Raw genomic sequence first — 18,963 nt, 5'->3', positions numbered from 1 at the left:
ATAATCTTAGAACCGTTGATTCATGTATTCCCCGCCATTATCAGACCTAAGTACCTGGATCTGTGATGTGAACTAAGTCTTCACCATCATATGGAAAGATTGAAATACAGTCAACACTTCATCTTTATGTTTCAGCAGATATAACCATGTCATGCGAGTGCAACCATCAACAAAGATTACAAACCAGCGAAATCCAGACACTGTAATTACCGGGGATGGTCCCCACACATCCGAGTGAATCAAAGCAATTGGAACTCTACTTTTATTCATACTTAAGGGATAGATAGTTCTATGATTCTTAGCTAGGATGTAAGTGTTACACTAAAAATCATGAGGCTGTATATCTGTAAATAACTCCGGATATAAATGTTTCATGTAACCGAATGATGGATGTCCTAACCGGCGATGCCACATCCAAATCTGTTGTTCTCTGGTGTTACTTTGATGATGTGCATGATGTGCTTGACCCGTGCTGAGATCATCCCTAGAAGCATACTAATGGCTCTTTTTATCAAAATGTTGGGAAAAAAAAACGAAAGAAAGAAAGAAGAAAAGAAAAATCTACCTCACTACAGTAAATTATTTTTTTACGACAAATAGAATTGGAGCTTCATTGTCATTTCAATGGACCCAATTGCTTATTTCACATCTGGGTTGGCTCCAGATGCAACAGCATCAACTACCCATAATGGGATAGGGGTAGCTTCTCATTAACACAAATTATCATCAAACGTTTCTGTGCTACCACCATTACATATTCGATGTCAGAAATGGCATTAGACAACAACAATAATATATATATGATGATGATGATGACGACGACGACCATTTATCTATTACCTCTGTCCCTACATGTTAATGGCGATTGCAGAAAGCATGCCTGAACTTTCATGGCATCAGTTGTCATGTCCAATGCTATTATGGCCCATGTGTTTCAACAATTAGGCCTAGACCTCGGTCACCTCATTCAATGTTTGGTACGATATCATAATCCTAGAACTAGTAATATATGTATAGAATACTACAGTATCCTCAGAAAAAATAAAAAAAAAAGAACAAATACTATAGTAAACTGCAGCAAAGGAAATAGCAAACAATGCTAAAGCGTTTATAAGGAATGCTGCCACTACCGTTTTCTACTGGTAATGAGAGTAGATATCTAGTTTTCATCTTGTTAATTGCACTTGCAGGGTCAAGGCTCCTTGGGCAAGTGACTGCAGTTCTTTATGCTCCTGCACCTATACAACCTCTTCAGGTCTTCTGTCAAAGCTTGCAAGTTGCAGCATTTCCTCCTTGAAATCATCGCGGCTGCAAAATATTAAATATGCACAGTACTCAAATTACCAGAACACAGATGACTCCACTCTTAGGAAACTCAAACCCAGTATACTTCCCCTTTTACACTCTTTGATTTAAACTAATTGTTGTTCCCTTCTTTCTAGTATATAAACACCATCAAATCAAATTAATGCAAACGAGTAGAATGCTTTAGTAGTACCCTTCATAGTAATCACAAATCAATATTAGAATGACAATATGTCCTACAATTAATATTTCAGTTTGTAGGATTTATTGCACATCAGTCCTTTCATATCATCAACCAAAATTAATTAGCCTTGTTTATACAGCCAAATACTCAATAACCTGTCAGACACCCATCTATGGGCATGGAGCAGTGCAGCTGGTCCATTGGAACTGTCTTCTGGGTTCCACCAACAGGAAGGGCAGGAAGTGCTGCAACAAGCGCACAATATACACTCAGACAACCCATCTAACTTCCTTCTCTATCTGCAGGTGATTGCCTGAATTCTCACCCATCTTCTGGTCCCTTCTTTGTCTTAAGCCAAGGTTCAACTAACCTATAGATCGAACATAAAAACTTCATAGCATACCCCCTCTCTTTAGTTACCTTTTGGATATTCTAGTGTGCTTTTGAGAAAATTACTAACAAACCTATTAGATGAAAATCTCCATCTATGTAATCAAGGATATATAATTTTATTATATTACCAGATCAAAATCAAGAAATAAGGAATGCAATTTGTTGAAAACCAGGTTATAATGACAAGATCTATATAAATACGTTTAAGATTACAAGATTCCAGGAAGTCATCAGTTCCTTGTGAAAAAGGAGGATATGCAAGAGAAACCCTGAAAATGTCTGTAAACAGATAAATTGCCAAATTTTTCTTGTTTTATTTGTTTCATGCTGGTATACAATATGTTTATCTATGGTAATCCTTTCCTGAAGTGAAAGGGCATGATAAACAACTGAAAAACAATAAAGATCTACAAGGGTTATTCTAAAGTTTACTTGATGTAGCTAGACTTTCTATGAGCAAGAAACATAAATATACAGGGTACTTTCTGTGAAAGCAATTTTCTTTGTTGTTTAAATATATCTTCCGAATGCCAATTCAGAATGTAAAAACTCAAATAAAAGCAAGATATTTGAAAGCCCATTACTAAGTTTTAAGGAATATTGTAAGAAAAGGAAATACTAGTGTTTTGCCTACACTTCTCTCCTTTTACAACCTTAAAAGCTTAAATGACAAAGATGCCTTGTTCTCAATCACAAAAGGCTACTAACAAGCACTTGGGAGCATTGCATTCACAAGCTAAATAGCATTATATCGGTCCCGTTTCTAATAGCACAATCAATATTCCATGATAGGATACACACTCATCAACAAATTCTCTTGCTGTAAAAAAAAAAAATCATTTCACTTTCAAATCTATCTTTTTTTCTTGATTCTAGCTGGTGAGTTTCAATTATACCCTTCCTCTTCCCCGCTTAGAAGGAAATTATACCATCTATCTATTATTTTAATGCCTTTTATTTTCTGTCAAATAAAGCTAATATTTTCGGTAAAGAGAAGTAATGACAAAACAGAGTATAAAGAGAGATGAGATTCTTGTACATGTTTCCTTGTGAAATCTTCTTCACCAATTTTCATTCTTTCTTCTATCAATGTGTTTTCCACCTACTAGTCTTTTCCTACATGACAACAACAATGCTCTTTATTGATGCCAACAAGTGGAAAGTATGACATTATTTCCCTAAATGAGAATGAATTCTTGCTAATTAGGTTCAACATTTTGATGCATACGATGTTTGACAAAAAGCCAACCCCAAATAGTTGGTATTAAGGTTGAGTTGTGCTGACCATGTCTGACAAAGACTCGAGTAATCCCATTTAACTTGAGCAAATGAAGGTCACAGTGATATAAAGAACCAATAAGTTCTCCTTAGGCTTATCAATACCATCATTGAAATTACTTCTGGCCTAATTATAGCATGCATCATAATGCTCTAAGGGTCCAATGTTCTTAAGTCACCTCCATTACCTCTTATTTGCATGATTCTTAAGCATCCCAAATGGCTTGTCACATGGTGCAGGAGTCCAATCCATCTAATCTCTGCCACTAATAATGATCTATGTTGTTTTATTAGAAAGCGCTAGACGTTAGAGCACCATTATTGGTCATTGTCCTATTAGGACATTGGAGGGACAAGCCACTGTCACCTAGGGGGTGCAAACTAGTTGTAACTTGTAAGATTTAGGAGTACCTATTAGCCAGATGAAAGTAGAACCCTATCACCAATGACTCCTGCAATACTTTTGCTTTTACAAAAAAACCTACCGTGTCCACCTTCTTGATTGAACATTGAAGAACAGCTAGAGGCTATTTGTTGGGTGTTGTCTATAACTTCAGTCCCTTGTAAGCTGTCTATACTCCAGGTGACTAGCCACACCATGGAATCGCCCTAAACAATGTAAGACAACCTAACATTTGTAATAATAAAGAACTACTTAATTAGCTCATTACCTACATATAGTATGCACTCAATGTTCATATATACATGATATTTGTTTTCTGTATCATAATATATTTGGACATTTCAATCTACAGAAATTAATCCGCAGTATGATGAACTTTTTAACGGGTCAGAAGCAATTCTTCCACCAAGAATAATCTTAAATACCAGACTAGTTTAGGCTACTTCAGTAATTTTGTTGGATATAATGGAAATGATTTCCAAGAAAGAAATACAGAAAAATGAAATTTTGATAACTTGTACTGCTGATAGAAATTAGTGAGATCAAACAACTAAATCCTTGATGACAAACATGTGAGGAAGAGGAGTTATTCTTTCTAGTACTTGTGTCAAATAGGCATGAGCCAAGATATTGCATTTGTCCCATTTATGTTCATAGAGCATGAGCTGCAAACGCCTTCCCTACAAGATCTTCTGTAGCTCAAGCTTGAACCATTATCAGACTTTATCTTTTGGAGTTCATCTAATACCTAGTATACAAAAAGAAAAGAGAAAATAATAACACAAATCAATATTTGAATGCCTATGGGTAATGTAAATTATAAACCAAATAAGGTATACAGACAAAAGACACAGATAAAACAGTCCACAGACATTTGGGAGTCGCCCCATAAGCTTAAAATAAGGTGGAAAAGTAAAGTAAGATGATTTGGAAAGTGGATACAAAGCCATCCATGATACAGGTAAGAAGTGATTAATTTATTACAAATTGAAGGTTGTAGAAGAGTCAAGAGCAGGGAAAAACAGACATGAACAATGACTTGAGGGCAAGTAATTTTAACAATGAAGGCTCTGAATGGAGCTCAATTAATGGAAGAAAATTATTAATGGAGCTAACCCCACATAGATGGGATCAAGCTTTGTTAAATTGAGGTGAGTCTTCATGTTATACAATCACACATGCTAGTCTATGTTCTAGTACAGATGGCAGTCATGAAATGACTCCTTCCAACATTTATATGATGATTTTCCAGATTCTTGTTGCCTTTCCTGTCAATTCCAGAATAATTTTATGGAACCTGTTTTTTCCTTTTTCCTGGCCAAGAATCTCAAGGAACTTCATTCTTATATAAAACATGGGTTGATGATTTATTGTGTAATTAGGTGATCAAATTAATAATGATTTAGCTCTCACAATTCACAAACCATAGGATGCATCTTAACAGTAGGAAACAATGAAATGTAGATAAATACTTCATTAGCATCCAAATTATGTAGTCAACAGACTAATCCTACAGGTCTCAGAATCAACAAATACGTCCTACTGAGTAGCAGCAGGTTAGGTGAATTTGGGGTAGATAGTACATCAAAACCAGTAATCTCCTCTCAAGGCTATTACAGAGGTCATTATTGGTGGCTTTCTTATAGCCACACAGAAAAAGAAGGGCCCATTTGAAACGTCTTTCCATGTGGTCTTTCGACTGTTTACAAGCTGGGAAGATCGATCTTTGGTTTATTTCCGTTTGGTTCGTGGAAGATCTAGCTGCCAAAAGACGGAGCACCGAAAAGATGCGAGAAACCCATTTTGGGCTGATTTCGGAAAGCTTTAAATGAAGATTTCCATGTCTTTCAAATTTTATTCTCGTGCGGAAAGACATGCATCTGTCAAACGTGCTTCGGGCTGCTCAGATCTTTTATGCAAAAGCTAAATGCGTCTTTTACATGTCAGACCTACCGGAAGATCTTTCCAAAAAGACGTGCCAAAGGGGCCCGAAATCTTTCAGTGCTATCAAATTCGTTTTATCTTTTGGAAGATATCATTATAGGGAATTACATAGATAGTAATATAATTGAAGTAGTTTGAATCAGTACCTGTGGTCAAGGTTCAAAATATTGATACGTCGGGCAAATCGATACTGTGCTTTTTTAGTTTTTTTTTTTTAGTTTTTTTTTCTGAAACCGGTTCAGAAGGTGGTTTAGGGCTCCTCCACCCCCTAAAACAGTCAAGACCCCAATACACCCACTAGAGCATATCAGACGAGTCTCCTGAAACAATACTTATTGGCTGAAACGGGTCAATACGTATCGATACTTTGAACCTTACCTGTCATCTTATATATGCATAAAGTAGATCAAAATTTCTCAAGTAGTACCTTGTCACATGTGAGAAACAAGTGTCGTATGATGTCTGATTAAATGATGCAGATTTTGAGTTTTCTTTGAAAAATTTCAGTGTGTATTCTGAAGTCTGGTATTCTCTGCCCCACGACGGCCAAAATGTGGGTCCATTGTTTTAAAGTATGGACATTTGATGTGGTGGGTCTGTTCCTAGAGTTGGATTGTTAGGCTTTTGCCCTACAAGTTGACATGTTCACGGGCCCACAAACAATGCAAATGTGGACCCAAATAAGGTTGCATGTGCGTGGAGCCCACTGGTCTGACCCCGGCCAACTCCATTTCCATTAGTTAACAAGGTCATTACATTACAGGTATTCATAATAATAACTGTCATCTTTTTTTTTTTTCTAAACAAAGGGAGAAATTGTGTTTATAACACAAATTCAGTATAACACTTTCTTTCACTTTATTTCCTGGCAACCAAACAACTGTTAGAAATTCCTATTTTATTTGGTTTTTTTCCTTTAATTGTTTACTTCTGGTGCAGACAAACCAGAATTTAATAATTAAGAAATTAATTAATATAGAAATATCCCCTTCACTAAATTAATTATTTAAATATAATTTTTCTAATAAATATTAAAGAACTAATGTCAACGAACTGATGAGATTGATAATATAAAAATAGTTTCATAACTTTCCATGATTTTTTAATCACCATTCCTTTATTTATTTATTTATTTTTTTATGATGCATGAATGAATAGTATTTTGAATAATTTCATTATTTTTGTCTATCTAAGTTGAATTACATTGATTCAACTGAAAAGCACTTTGAGTTCTACGGAGGTCTGTGAAGTGCTTTGGAAATATACGAAATGTCAGTAAAATCTATATAAAAATAAAACCATGCATCTCTCTCTCTCAGGGGGGCAGAGAAACTACTAACCATAACCATGGGAGAACAGGTAGTAAGGTCCAAGTAATAAGACTGGATAAGCTCCTTCAATGCTCAATACCTTGGTCTTTTCTGGGAGTGAACTCTGGGCCTCAACAGTGGTTCCCCTGTGAAGCAGATTGCTCCTCCAAAACTAGAAATGCTCCCTTTGTCGACTGAAAACAACCAACTACACTGTCGTAGCCATGGCGAAGCCATCTCTTATTCTCATTCCTTGCTTCCTCCACATCGCTCGCTCTCTCCCTCTGGTTTTGTATTGTGAAGCATTTGGAAATTGGAACCAACCAAGTCTGGCATGCATTTTTATTTAATTTTGGGTTCCAACTTCCAACTTCCATACGTGCCTGCACCCTGCATGAAGGTAACGTGTTAAAGAAAACCCCAATATCGTGCCGATTGAGGTCCGTGTCGGTGGAGTCCAAATTTTCTACTCACTTTTCTTATCCACTTTCTACCCGCAGTGAATTAGAGTCACACATCTCTCAATTGTAAACTGAGTAAATAAAGGAATGAGGTGTGTTTGATTATTGAGGAGTGCCCTGGGTTGGGCCTTTCGGCCCAGTTTAATTTCCGAGTCCTGAATCCTAAATCCTGATGATATTAATCGGTTGAAAACAACTTGGGTCATTCCATTTCCACTCCGGTCATGTGGGCTTATGCTTACATCGGCCCAACCATATTTTCACTTCAATTAGACAATTCCAATTCGGCTTATGCTTACATCCCTTACCTATGTCTTGTGTTGGATCTACTCCAGATGGCTTCTATTGTTGATCAATTGTAGGATCTGAATTCTTCTAAACCCTCCTCCATCGGACCTGAATTTAGCGAATATGGACTTATGGAGTGATTCACAAAATGGTCAATCAAAATTTCCGACAAATTTTAAATCCACCTTGTTGCCTGTCCATAAAAACAAAGAAAAGATTTATAAAATCCAGGGGCTAGAAAATAACAATCAAGCTTATTATTTTGTTTGTTGATTCATTAGATACAAGGGTCGAACAAGCAAGCATGTATAGTTGAACCCAGAAAATTCGTTGCCTGGTGTATGGCAAAGTTGATCCTTTCCTAAGTCGAACCACAACCCGGACCTGGAGATTCCGTCCACACCACAGTGCTCACTAGGCATTTGATTCAAAGGTTTATTTACTCCAGACCCGAGGGTTGATCTGATGAACCGGTAAATCCCACTTTTAATCTCCACATAATGTTTTGATAGTTTTGGCCCAATGTTTGAACCCCTAATAAACCAGTAATCTTTCCAGTTCTATAATGTCTTCCGTGCCCAGTCTGGGTTCGGGTTCAGTATTAACTGTGGGCCCGAAGAAAAACAAAGAAAGAAAAGGCTAGGATCATCCATCAGACTATTGATCATTGATAAATAAGAAATGTGGGAGACACCCTTACGTCATTTGACTAAAAACGAAAGAATGGCAATGACTCAATGAGATAGTAAAAGTAGAAGAATTAAAGCACCTGCTAAGATACATAAATAAATAATAATTAGGTAAGGTAAGCTAATTGACCTTTGAAGGGCTAAGTTACTTCAAACTTCAAACAATCCTCTCTTTCTCTTGGGTTCGGCCCAAACACATTGTACATGGAAATGGAATCTCAGTAATGTTTGCCACAGGGCACCGGTGTGCTGACACCCTTGTCAGATGGAATCGAGGTTTAATTTTCTGGGTCGTATTTATTTATTTATATGGTTAAGGCCACAGGCCCAAAAGCGTTGAACTGTTGAATCAAATCCATAAGGCAAGAAAGAGGTCGGAGATGATAGTTATTATAAGAGAGAGAGAGAGAAGGATATACTAGCCTTTGATCCATCGTTGAATCCAAATTCAAAGCCTAGCCTAAGCCTACCGCCACCACATGTTGGCTCCTTCAAACCCAGGCTTGCTTAATCGTCACAAGCGCATATCAGAATGGGTCATTTTAATTCTAATTATTTGATTGGACGGATGGAATTTCATTCTCATTTTTTATGGAATGACATTTTTCCCAATTGGAAATATTCATTCCCTCCCATTTTCTTAAAACTGAAGTCCTATTCCAATTAATTGCAATTCATGTTCTAATTCTTATATGAACCAAACAAATTAAAATAATAGACCATTTCAATTTCAATTCTGATTCTAAAAAATTTTGATTTCGATTCTGATTCCAGACAAATTAGGATAATAGGCCAGTGGCTTGTTTCAAAACACACCCAAAGTGTAGACGCGCGGCCCGTGCACGATGAAACACTTGCGTAGAACATGAGACTCATAGTCATAGCCCCAAAAGCAATATTCACATGGCACACCAACAGACCGTGCACGGCTTGGAGTTTTGTTGTTAGGTGAAAACAGAGGACAGGACAGTATATAAATATAATCCCCATATTTCAGGCCTCTGGACTTCTATACTTTGCAAGTATCTGACTCTGCCCTATTATTCCATGCTTCACACTGACCCGGCAACTTGGATGCTACAACCGGCTCAATCCCGGGTTGACTGTTGGTCTGTCTACCAAAGTAGTGGCAAAAATTTTATACAAAATTTGCCAGTTCCCACCTTTGGAGCCACTCTCTTGGAGCAATAGGAACTTGTACCTCCTAGAAGAAAAGAATCAAAAGGAAACAAAACTCTACATGACTTCAGGGTTATGACCTGTTCGTTTCCAAGTCCAAATTAATGACCCCGTGAACTGAAATATGGCTCTTCCTTTGGCTGGTAAAGTTTCTGACAGATACATGAAATCGAACCCTGCCTTCATCAATCATCAGGGTTGGAGTTGGAGAGAGGGCTATTCCTCTTTCCAGTTATGTAGACGGGCATTTGGTACAATGGAGTCGTGTTGCTGTTACGTGGTATTGGGTTGGTTAATACAAAATTGTGAGAGTGAGATATTTTTTTTAGTTGAAATTAATGTTTTGAATTAATCAATACAAATTGCTATTTTTATTTAAAACGTCAAATTTAATGTTTTTTTTTAATTGAAATAACACTCATATAAGATGTGGCAATACCTATTTTTCACAAATTTATTTATATATTGATAATGTAACACTACTGTACCAAACACCCTGCTAGTCTAGCTAGGCTAGCTGTTCACACAGATTGAAATATAACAAATGATTAAGTGGTGGAGACCAGAACGCTTTCACCATGATCGCCCCTTGGCTTTTATGATTTTATCAATCACCGGCTAAAAAGGTTGAGTAAAACAAAACATTTTTGTTTTGTTATCTAATTAATTAAAATTTGAAGCAAATGAATGATACACACGTCGGAGATCTTTCTCCTCTGATAGTCTGATTGATCACCACTCACAAATTAATTTAACTCGGAGAAGGCATTAGTTGAAAGTAGAAAGAGAGATGTTTTCTGTTTTTTTCTAATCGGTAAAAGTAGAGAGAGATGTGACGACACATTAATGTTGAAGTAACCACCCTGATTTGGCATTTTATCTGCCCAATCAACTACTAATAACATGCACCAAAGAAATAACACAAGGCATATTTACTTACAAATGACTTTATTTTTCTTGAATTTAGAAGATCCCTTTTACATCAAAAGAAAAGAGAAAAATAATCCCCTCGTACAAAAGAGAATCGAAAAGATAAAAACCCATAATGGAGTCTAATGGGGTTAGGTATGCCTGGATTAAGAAAATTCAATCTGGGTCACTTTCCAAGTTTGGCTCACATGGGTCCATTTATTTACCGGCATATTGGCAAAAACGCTTCGATCATGTATGGATTTTCGGATAGCTGCAGTTCTGTGGTTCATGGTTTTCATGATCCAAATCTGGAGAATTAATTCAGTCTATAATCATCAGAATTTGAACCAGGAAATCATCATTCTGTTTTCATCAGAGGATATATATATATATATATATATATATATATATATATAGATTAAAAGAAGAAGAAGAGCTCAAGAAGAAGAGAGTTACTTTGGTTTGGCGAATGATCATGATCTGGAAATCTCACTAAATAAAATAACCTCACACACTGATTCCCTTGATTATCGGGTTGGTCACTTTCTAACCTCACCCATTGCCATCTTTATCAGTAATTAATCTCTTTTGTGTGTGTGTCTATTTTTATTACTTTATTTGTTTTTTGTTGGGTTTTCTTTTCTCTTCTTTTGGTGATAGAGGTGAACGTTTTCCAACCAAAAGGGCTAAAAGCAAAATTTTGATTTCATTCGTACTAGTCTTTCGAGCTGTTTTGGAACTCTAAGACGAAAGTAAAGAATATGGTCGGAGAATAAGTAGAGGCCAAGAGGAGAAAAAGAAATTGTTCCATAATGATAGTTGGAAGGTAGCAACTTATTCGAGTTCGAATCCTCTTGTCTACGTACCATGAGAAGAGTTCCTTATTCCTTGTTGATTCTCATTGTATAGAAGATATATAAAATGGATTCAGGAAGCAATTGGGTCCATGATGACCATGAACATGTAGTCAGTCACTGGTTCATTGTCACTTTCATTTTTATACATGAAATACCAACAACAATATATTTTTTGGAGCTTATGATTTAAAATTTAGCTATCATAAATAGATGAAAAAAATAGAAAAGACTAAACCTTGTTTGTTCATGAAGATGAAAACCATATTAAAAATCTCTTTCTTTTCTTCCGATATTTTCAATGGATTAATAAAATATGATTTCTGCTCTGTGCATCCCTCTGCCCCATGTAAGTTGTCCATTTATGGTTGACTATTATCTATGGATTATGACCTAACCTAGTTATTTGACAGTCAGATAACAAAGCCCTCACATGCATGCATGAGGGGTAAAAATGGGATTTCAGATTGGTATCCAGTACTATCCACTTAACACCCATGCCCATCTGAAACCAATCTAATGGTGAAAGCCCCATCTTGTCAGTGGGTTCTTATCAAAATTCTATCGTCAATTACTGGGCTCGGGCCTTTAATGCTGGAGTGCCCCTCTTCACAGTGAGAAGACATGCATTAATAAGTAGAGTGAGGGATTAGGGATAGGCTTAAATTCATGGAAGGCAAAAAAGAAAAATGATAGCCCTATACCTTGCCGGCGTTTATAGCACAAAACAAGAAAAGCCAACCCAAGGGTGTTTCTGCCAAAGGAGTAAAGTTTCATTAACGTATAAAGTTGGGATTCTGATGTAGACCTTATTTTTCCACTTTGCTTTTTCTCTCCAGGGGCAAATCCTTTGCCTTGCTTGCACTGCCTACCTATTTATCTTTGTTATCACTTATCAATAAAATGTAGAGGGTTGGCTGTCTGCCATGCCATGGAGCCGTTTGCTAGGTTTCTGCTCGAAAAAAGGAAACAATTAATCAGGCTTCAGGGACACTTTTGTACATGAAACCAGTTTCCTCAATTCCCTTCTTCTGAATGGCTGATATGGTGAGAAATTTTTTTTTTTTTGTTTGGTTTTACTTTCTTTTTTTTTTGTGCAAGATGAAATTTTAAAATGAACAAGAATATGTAAACACGGGTAGAATGAGAAAATATTATTATGAATTAAATACCTTTTTTCTTGAAAATTGATTTTTTTTTCAGAATAAAGTTCAAGATAAGAATTTTATAACCAAACACTCTAATGTTATTCGTTATTGTCCATTATTACCCAAAACAATAAACAAAAATTAAGAGAATGAGGGTCAGAGCAGTGAATCAAACATGGCCTAAGTGTCATAAAAAAAGGAATATGACAAAATGGTTGGTCAAATAAACATTATGGTAAAAGCTTTACAAAATGCACATTTTTTTGTTTGATATGTTAGTTATGTAAAAATTTAAAGTAAAAAAATCGATATGCTTTATTTCTAAATGAATTTTTATAATATATGTAAGAATATAATTGAACATATTTTTAAACAATTTAGAGGGTGGGCCTTGGTGCAATGGTTAAGTTGCTCCATTGCGACTTGGGTGATCAGGGTTTAAATCTTGAAAACAACCTCCTTGTATATCTGCAAGTGGGTTGGTGGGCAGGGTTTAAATCTTGGTGCAACGATTGTGTTGATCCATTGTGACTAAGGTGATTAGGGTTTAAATCTTGAAAACAACATCTCTGTATATCTACAGGTAGACAACAGGTAGGGTTGCAAATGGATCAGATCGAATTTAGTAAATGGTATATCCAATCCGATCCAATAAGAAATCCGATCAATCTGATTCCGACAAGAACCCATTGGGCTTCAAGAACATGATTCGAATTCGGATATCTGGTTCGAACATGATCCAATTAGAATTGTTATAAAAGTTTTATGATATAATATAAATAATATATTATATTATTTAGATAATATAATAATTTATTATAATATATAACATATAATATTTTATAATTAACGGATCAGATCTAGTCATGGTGAATCGAATCGGGGTCTATCCAAAGTCGATCTGTTAACTAAATGGATCGACTTTTCTAACAAATTCGATCCGATTTATTAGGATGAATGAAGGTATCCGAATTTGAATGTTATTTGATCATATTCGGATTTGAATCAGATCTGATCCGACTTATTTGCAGCCCTAACAAGAGGTTAAGATTGCATACATATGTCCCTTCCCATACCTCACATTGGTGGGAGCCTCTGCACACTTGGTTGTTCTTTTTTTTTTTTTTAATTTTTTCTTGACTTATTATATATGCAATTAGAAACGTTATTTAATAAAAACGGATTTGCTATATAAATCGCGAACAAATACATGGGAATCAATCATGGAGTGGGAATTTAAGAAAGGTGGATGCACGGTGGATGGTTTCCATTATTCAGATCAACACCTTGTTAGATGGATGATAGCTCATATATATCCAATAATATACACTTATTAGTTGGTACAACTGAGCAGCCTTCCTTTTCAATCCACCCAGGACTAGCTTTTCAATAGGTTTCTCACAATTGATACCCAGAGAATATGGGCTCCTGACATCCTGCATGTGTATTGCATCTCTCCCTTTCTCTTTAATTTCTTGGGTTAACACCAACCCAGATCGACCCACTACCAAGTTGGCCATTCCTATTGCCCGTGGCCAAATATATTTTGTAAAATCAGGGAGCTGGATAATGGATACTGTTGGCCTAACTCGATTCCATGTTGGATTATGGATTGGGGAACATTGATCAGATCCATATCCATTGCTTACCCCTGATAAAGTCTAGATTTGGAAGTTAGAAACTGATGTTACTTCCTAGTAGTAGTAGTTAATAGTTATTGCCACTCTTTTAATTAAAGCCCTCTAATTGAAAGCTTCAATCCTTTCTGGTACACTCCACTCTATAGATATATATACATATTCTATTTGTTGCATCTCCCATCCCCACTTAATTTTATGGGTTTTGGCGTGTCTGGCTGTTTTTATTTGTTAAACAACCATCACAACAAACAGCATCTGGAGACAAATCCATGGTCCTCACTCCAGTGTCCAAACTCCAAACTAAAGAATCACAATTCTTGACCCGACCGATCGATCTCGATCTACAAAACCGATCTATATAATATAAATATCCCAACTCAAAATTATTTTAGGCAAGATTTGACACTTGGCAACCCTACAAAAGCCTGATCGACGGTGGAATCATCACTAAACGACCGTGCATGGAAACCCATCTCCCCAAGCAATCTGTAAACTGCAAGTGTAAACCCTTTCCAGAGGGAGAGTAGTAAATATATATGGGACAGACAGAGGTAAAGAGTGCGTGCGCGTCACAGCCTTTCTTTTGTTTCTTTTTTAACATTCCGTGTGGACTTGGGAGACGTGAAAATAGGGATCTCAACGTGGAACTTAGGACCCGACCCTCGACCCTCTCTCCCTTCTCTCTCGTAGGGTCTAAAATTAAACTGGAGGTATATTAAATACTGGCCATAGATATAAAGAATATAACACGTATTGAGTGACAAGGACAGCTATCCTTTATCTACGCGACACACACACATTTATATATTCCATTGATCATTGATGAGTTACTCTCAAATCTCTCTGTGTACAACACAAAAATCCCCTTCACAGTATTTTTTTTTTTTAAACTTTGGCTCATCTGCACAAGGACCCACTAAAGAAAAGAATTGGTTTATGCTAGTTTCTGGTGTGGATGGTTGCAGCGAACTGGAGTATGGTTGAACCGATCCATCTATCCAAGCAATCAAAATCTTTCTTTCTTGTCATTGAAGAATTGTAGTAGACTGGTGGTGAAGTACCCACTTAAGCCTAGAATAATAAAAGTACACATTTATAAGGAGGGCGCAATCCTGTCGATGACCATCCAAAGATTAAACACACAAAATAGAAAGATGAATGTGAGCTGCATTCTTTGGTATTCATGATCGTTAAATTTTTATTTAATAGTCTTAAAAATCAGTAGCAGTGGGAAAAAAAATATTAAGAGAACCCATCAGGGGCAAGGAAGAAAGCAAAAGATTCTCTGGTACGTGTTTATCAATAATAATGGCTTCCATATATTTCGACTGATTTTTTTTTTCAGGGACTCTGACTTGGTCAAAGATTGTGGTAGAGAATTTTCTTCCATTACTTATTTATGTATTTAATATTGATGGGGTGTTATTACAAGGCTCGACTAAGAGAACCCATCAATCAGTTGAAAAGGAAGGGAAAAAAGCTGTAATTCTTAACAATAGTGTCACAGGAACTGTTTCAGCCTGGTGTGCATCTCTCTGCGTCGATGTGGTGGCATGTGCAAGGGGAGGCTTTCCAATTTCTAACAGTGAAGATGGTGGTGGTGGCGGTGGCAGTGATGGACTGACTGATGATGGTGGCTCTCCTCCCTTCCTGTCTTTCAACAACCACCTTCCGGCCCCTACTTTAGTTGCTTGCTCACCTCATCCTTTTTCTCTTACTTTTACTCCCTTTTTTATCCCCCAACTTTTCTCTATTTCTCGTTTGTTCACGTTAACCAGTTAATCTTACATACTTCTCTTTCTTATTTTCACACCTACGACCTCTCTCTCTCTCTCTCTCTCTCTTTGACCAGTTGCCACTTGCCACCAACAGCAGCTCTCTATCTCTCCCTCTTTATCTCTCTCAAATGGCGACCCCACTCTACAATCTGTAGACGATCTTTTTTAAGTGGAAACGTGAGTAGAAGACGCCTCTCTTTTAGAATTAGAGAACTCCTCCTCTCTTCCTCTCCTTTTCTATCCAAAACCCTAAATTGAACCCAGTCCATGAAAGTGAAACAGAAAGGAACAGGAAAAACTTCTGTCTAACTCTTATCTCCAGACGCTTTTTTTTGTTTCCTCGGTGTTCTCCTCCTCTGCTAGATTAAGATCGCTGGGTTGTTTCTCTCTCTCTCTCTCTCTTTTTGCCGCTCAACTCTCCTGGTCGACTTCGAAGAGGCAGGCAAAGGAAAGAAAAAGAAAGGTCTGTCTCCATTGTGGATCAGAGCTTTAAAGAGACGGGTACTTTCTGAAAGCTATTCTAGAAAACCTCCCTCCATTTAATTCATGGGTTCTTTCGCAGGATTCACTTAATTGGGATTGTAAGTGAGAAAATCCCTCTGCAGCTGCCCCTGAGATACACATAGCCTGTCTCTTCACACGCTCAACCTTTGTCTGTCTGCCATTTCCTTCTCGCTTTTTTATTGTTCCTTCTTTGATCTCTCGACTCTCATACCCTTGTACCCTCTAGAGCTATGGATTCTGGTAACAGTAGTAGTATGCAATCATCAAGCGGCGGTGATGAAGAGTACGATTCTCGGTCTGAGTCGATCTCCGCTATCTTGAATTCTTCCGGCCACGTCGGTCATGGTAACGTCATGTCTAACCCAAACCTACCAACTCCTGCCTCCAACCCACACCATCTCAATCTTCCCTCCTCCTCGCCTTCGTCTTTGTTTGATCCTCTATCAAATTATCTGGATGCCTTCTCTCGACCACCGTCGACTTCAAATGCAAATTCACAGCCGCATCTTGACATGATGTGGCCTAGAAGCCTAAGATCTGAACCCAGTTGCACCGAAATCGGTAGGATAATGGGATCCTCATCTTCGAGCCATCAGATCTCCGGTGCTCAAAGGCCTAGTCGGGGCTCTTTGCCAAGCTCATCGTCCAAGCCATTGCCAACAGTCTCGGAAAATAGTGCACGGCCTTCAGCTCCACCTCCATCGGATCAATCCAACGTAGTTCGAAGTTCGAAGAAGAGATCAAGAGCTTCTCGAAGGGCACCCACAACTGTTCTGACCACCGACACATCGAATTTCCGCGCGATGGTGCAAGAGTTCACAGGGATCCCGGCACCCCCTTTCTCAGCATCACCCTTCCCTCGAAGCCGACTCGATCTCTTTAACACTGCGTCCACCTTGAGGTCCGCCCATTTGGATCCACCACCACCGCCGTACCTTCTACGGCCTTTTGCTCAAAAGGTTCAGCCACCCTCATTTTTATCTTCTGCTGCTGCTGCTTCTGTTTCGTCATCGTTCTCTTCTAGTTTGATCGATGCTATTGCTTCTAGTTCTAATATTGGCAAGACCACTACTGCCACTAACCCTTCCACAGCCACCGTCACCGCCACCACTACAACCACCATTGCCCTCGCCACTACTAATAATACTTCAAATTCAACTTCTACAAATAACTACCAACTACTTCCTGATTTGGGCCTTCCGAAACAATCTCAAAGCATACTGAACATTCATCAGCAGAATCCAGTTCTTACATTCCAGTCTCTCCTGCAACCATCTCCTCTTCAGCAACCCAAGTACCCATTAGCGAATGTTTTCGGCGAGAAATCTCAACAAGGGTCGTTATCCAGTCCGTCGACGGATTCACAACAACTTAAAATGGGCATGGTGCTAGAGGATTTTGGCATGGGTCATGCGCATGGAAACCCACAACTTAGCGGGCTATCCAATCTCGTAACTTCTGATGGGATGTCACTGAGGAGCGACAATAACCCTTCAGGCTGGGGAGCTGGGGTAGGACTGAATGATGGAGATCATCAAGCTCATTTGAAGTCCTTTAATGTGAATTACGGTAATTCACAGAGGGTAAATAGCTGCAAGATCAACTACACCACGTCGTCGTCAGATTTCCATGTGGACAAGGGACCGGAGAATGTTTCTTCCAGGGGTGAAGGTATGGTAGATTCATGGATCTGTTCTTCGGATTAGCAAAAATATGTCAGAGAGAGAGAGAGAGAGAGAGAAAGGGGAAGGGTAAGAAGAAGTAGAAGAAGGAAGGAGATGCCAATGATTCTCTCTGCATCTTATCATTAACCATCACTTCCAACAACATTTACAAAGGTTGAAATTTTCTTAAATTATGTGTATATAGTCTTTTTGCTTCTTATATTTCTGAATTCTGATTATACATCCACGACTACACAATTATGGGAATTCTGATTTTCTCTGTTACCATCCATTACATTTGAATTTAGTCACTTCTTATAGCTTATTTGAATTTAATGTTTGCCTTGTCTACTCAATCCATGAGCATGAGAGTGATTAATGAATCACACATCACATAAAGCAGGTTTGCCTCAAACCCATCTACTCAATTCATAATGCCTGTAGCTGGGTGCAACGCAAGCGAAAAACTCGGATTTGGGTTTTCTGACTTCTGTCTGTTTTTTTAAGTCTAACTTCTTATTAGTAAAGAAATAAATTTTGGATGAACAGTAGTGTGCTGGAGGAATTGGTGGCGAGATTTGGGGAACCGTTTGGAGCCGCATTGTTGAGCATCTCTAGTCTTCACATGATTTATGGTTTTTATCTGTTTTTTATTTTCTGTGAAAATAGCCATGAAAGGGAAGCCCGAAGCTTTATGTTGCTCAACTGTTCCACTCTCATCATACTGAGTCTTCACTAGAATTCTCCCAGTTTGATAATAAATAATGCTAACAGCAATTACATAAATAAAATCAATCCCTTCATTTTATTTTTACAAATTATCTTCTTTATTCTCACGAATATCTACGTTGAAAGATGAAAAGAAAAGGCATGAGCTTGTGATATACAGTAACAGTATAGAGAGTCCATGTTTTCCATTGTATGATATTCAGGAGATTGAACTGAACTTTGTAGTTGTTTTATTTGAAAATACCAATAATTTAATCAAAACTTTTGAAGGTGAATATAATTCTGGTGGGGTAGGGTTAA

The 18,963-nt window shown here is 37.6% G+C and overlaps 1 protein-coding gene and 1 pseudogene across 2 annotated transcripts; one reads left to right on the top strand and one right to left on the bottom strand.

Annotated features, from left to right (window-relative positions):
• Window positions 1–973: 973 nt before the first annotated feature.
• On the bottom strand, window positions 974–7,157 carry LOC104605960 (succinate dehydrogenase [ubiquinone] iron-sulfur subunit 3, mitochondrial-like; annotated as a pseudogene). Its single transcript, XR_016078673.1, has 4 exons — window positions 6,848–7,157; window positions 4,079–4,311; window positions 1,645–1,859; window positions 974–1,308 (listed from the first exon to the last, which is right to left on the bottom strand). The product of XR_016078673.1 is annotated as a succinate dehydrogenase [ubiquinone] iron-sulfur subunit 3, mitochondrial-like (transcript).
• Window positions 7,158–15,422: 8,265 nt separating this feature from the next.
• Window positions 15,423–18,226, top strand: LOC104605962 (uncharacterized). The gene has a single exon (XM_010270924.3). It carries the CDS (start codon window positions 16,501–16,503, stop codon window positions 17,974–17,976), a length of 1,476 nt encoding a protein of 491 aa, XP_010269226.1. The 5' UTR covers window positions 15,423–16,500; the 3' UTR covers window positions 17,977–18,226.
• Window positions 18,227–18,963: the final 737 nt, after the last annotated feature.

The sequence above is a fragment of the Nelumbo nucifera genome, chromosome 1 (genome assembly GCF_055504915.1).
Source record: "Nelumbo nucifera cultivar China Antique chromosome 1, China Antique-T2T, whole genome shotgun sequence".
In the NCBI taxonomy this organism is placed as follows: Eukaryota; Viridiplantae; Streptophyta; class Magnoliopsida; order Proteales; family Nelumbonaceae; genus Nelumbo; species Nelumbo nucifera.
The sequence above is the reverse complement of the archived record's forward strand: the minus strand, read 5'-3'. Positions and strand labels throughout refer to the sequence as shown.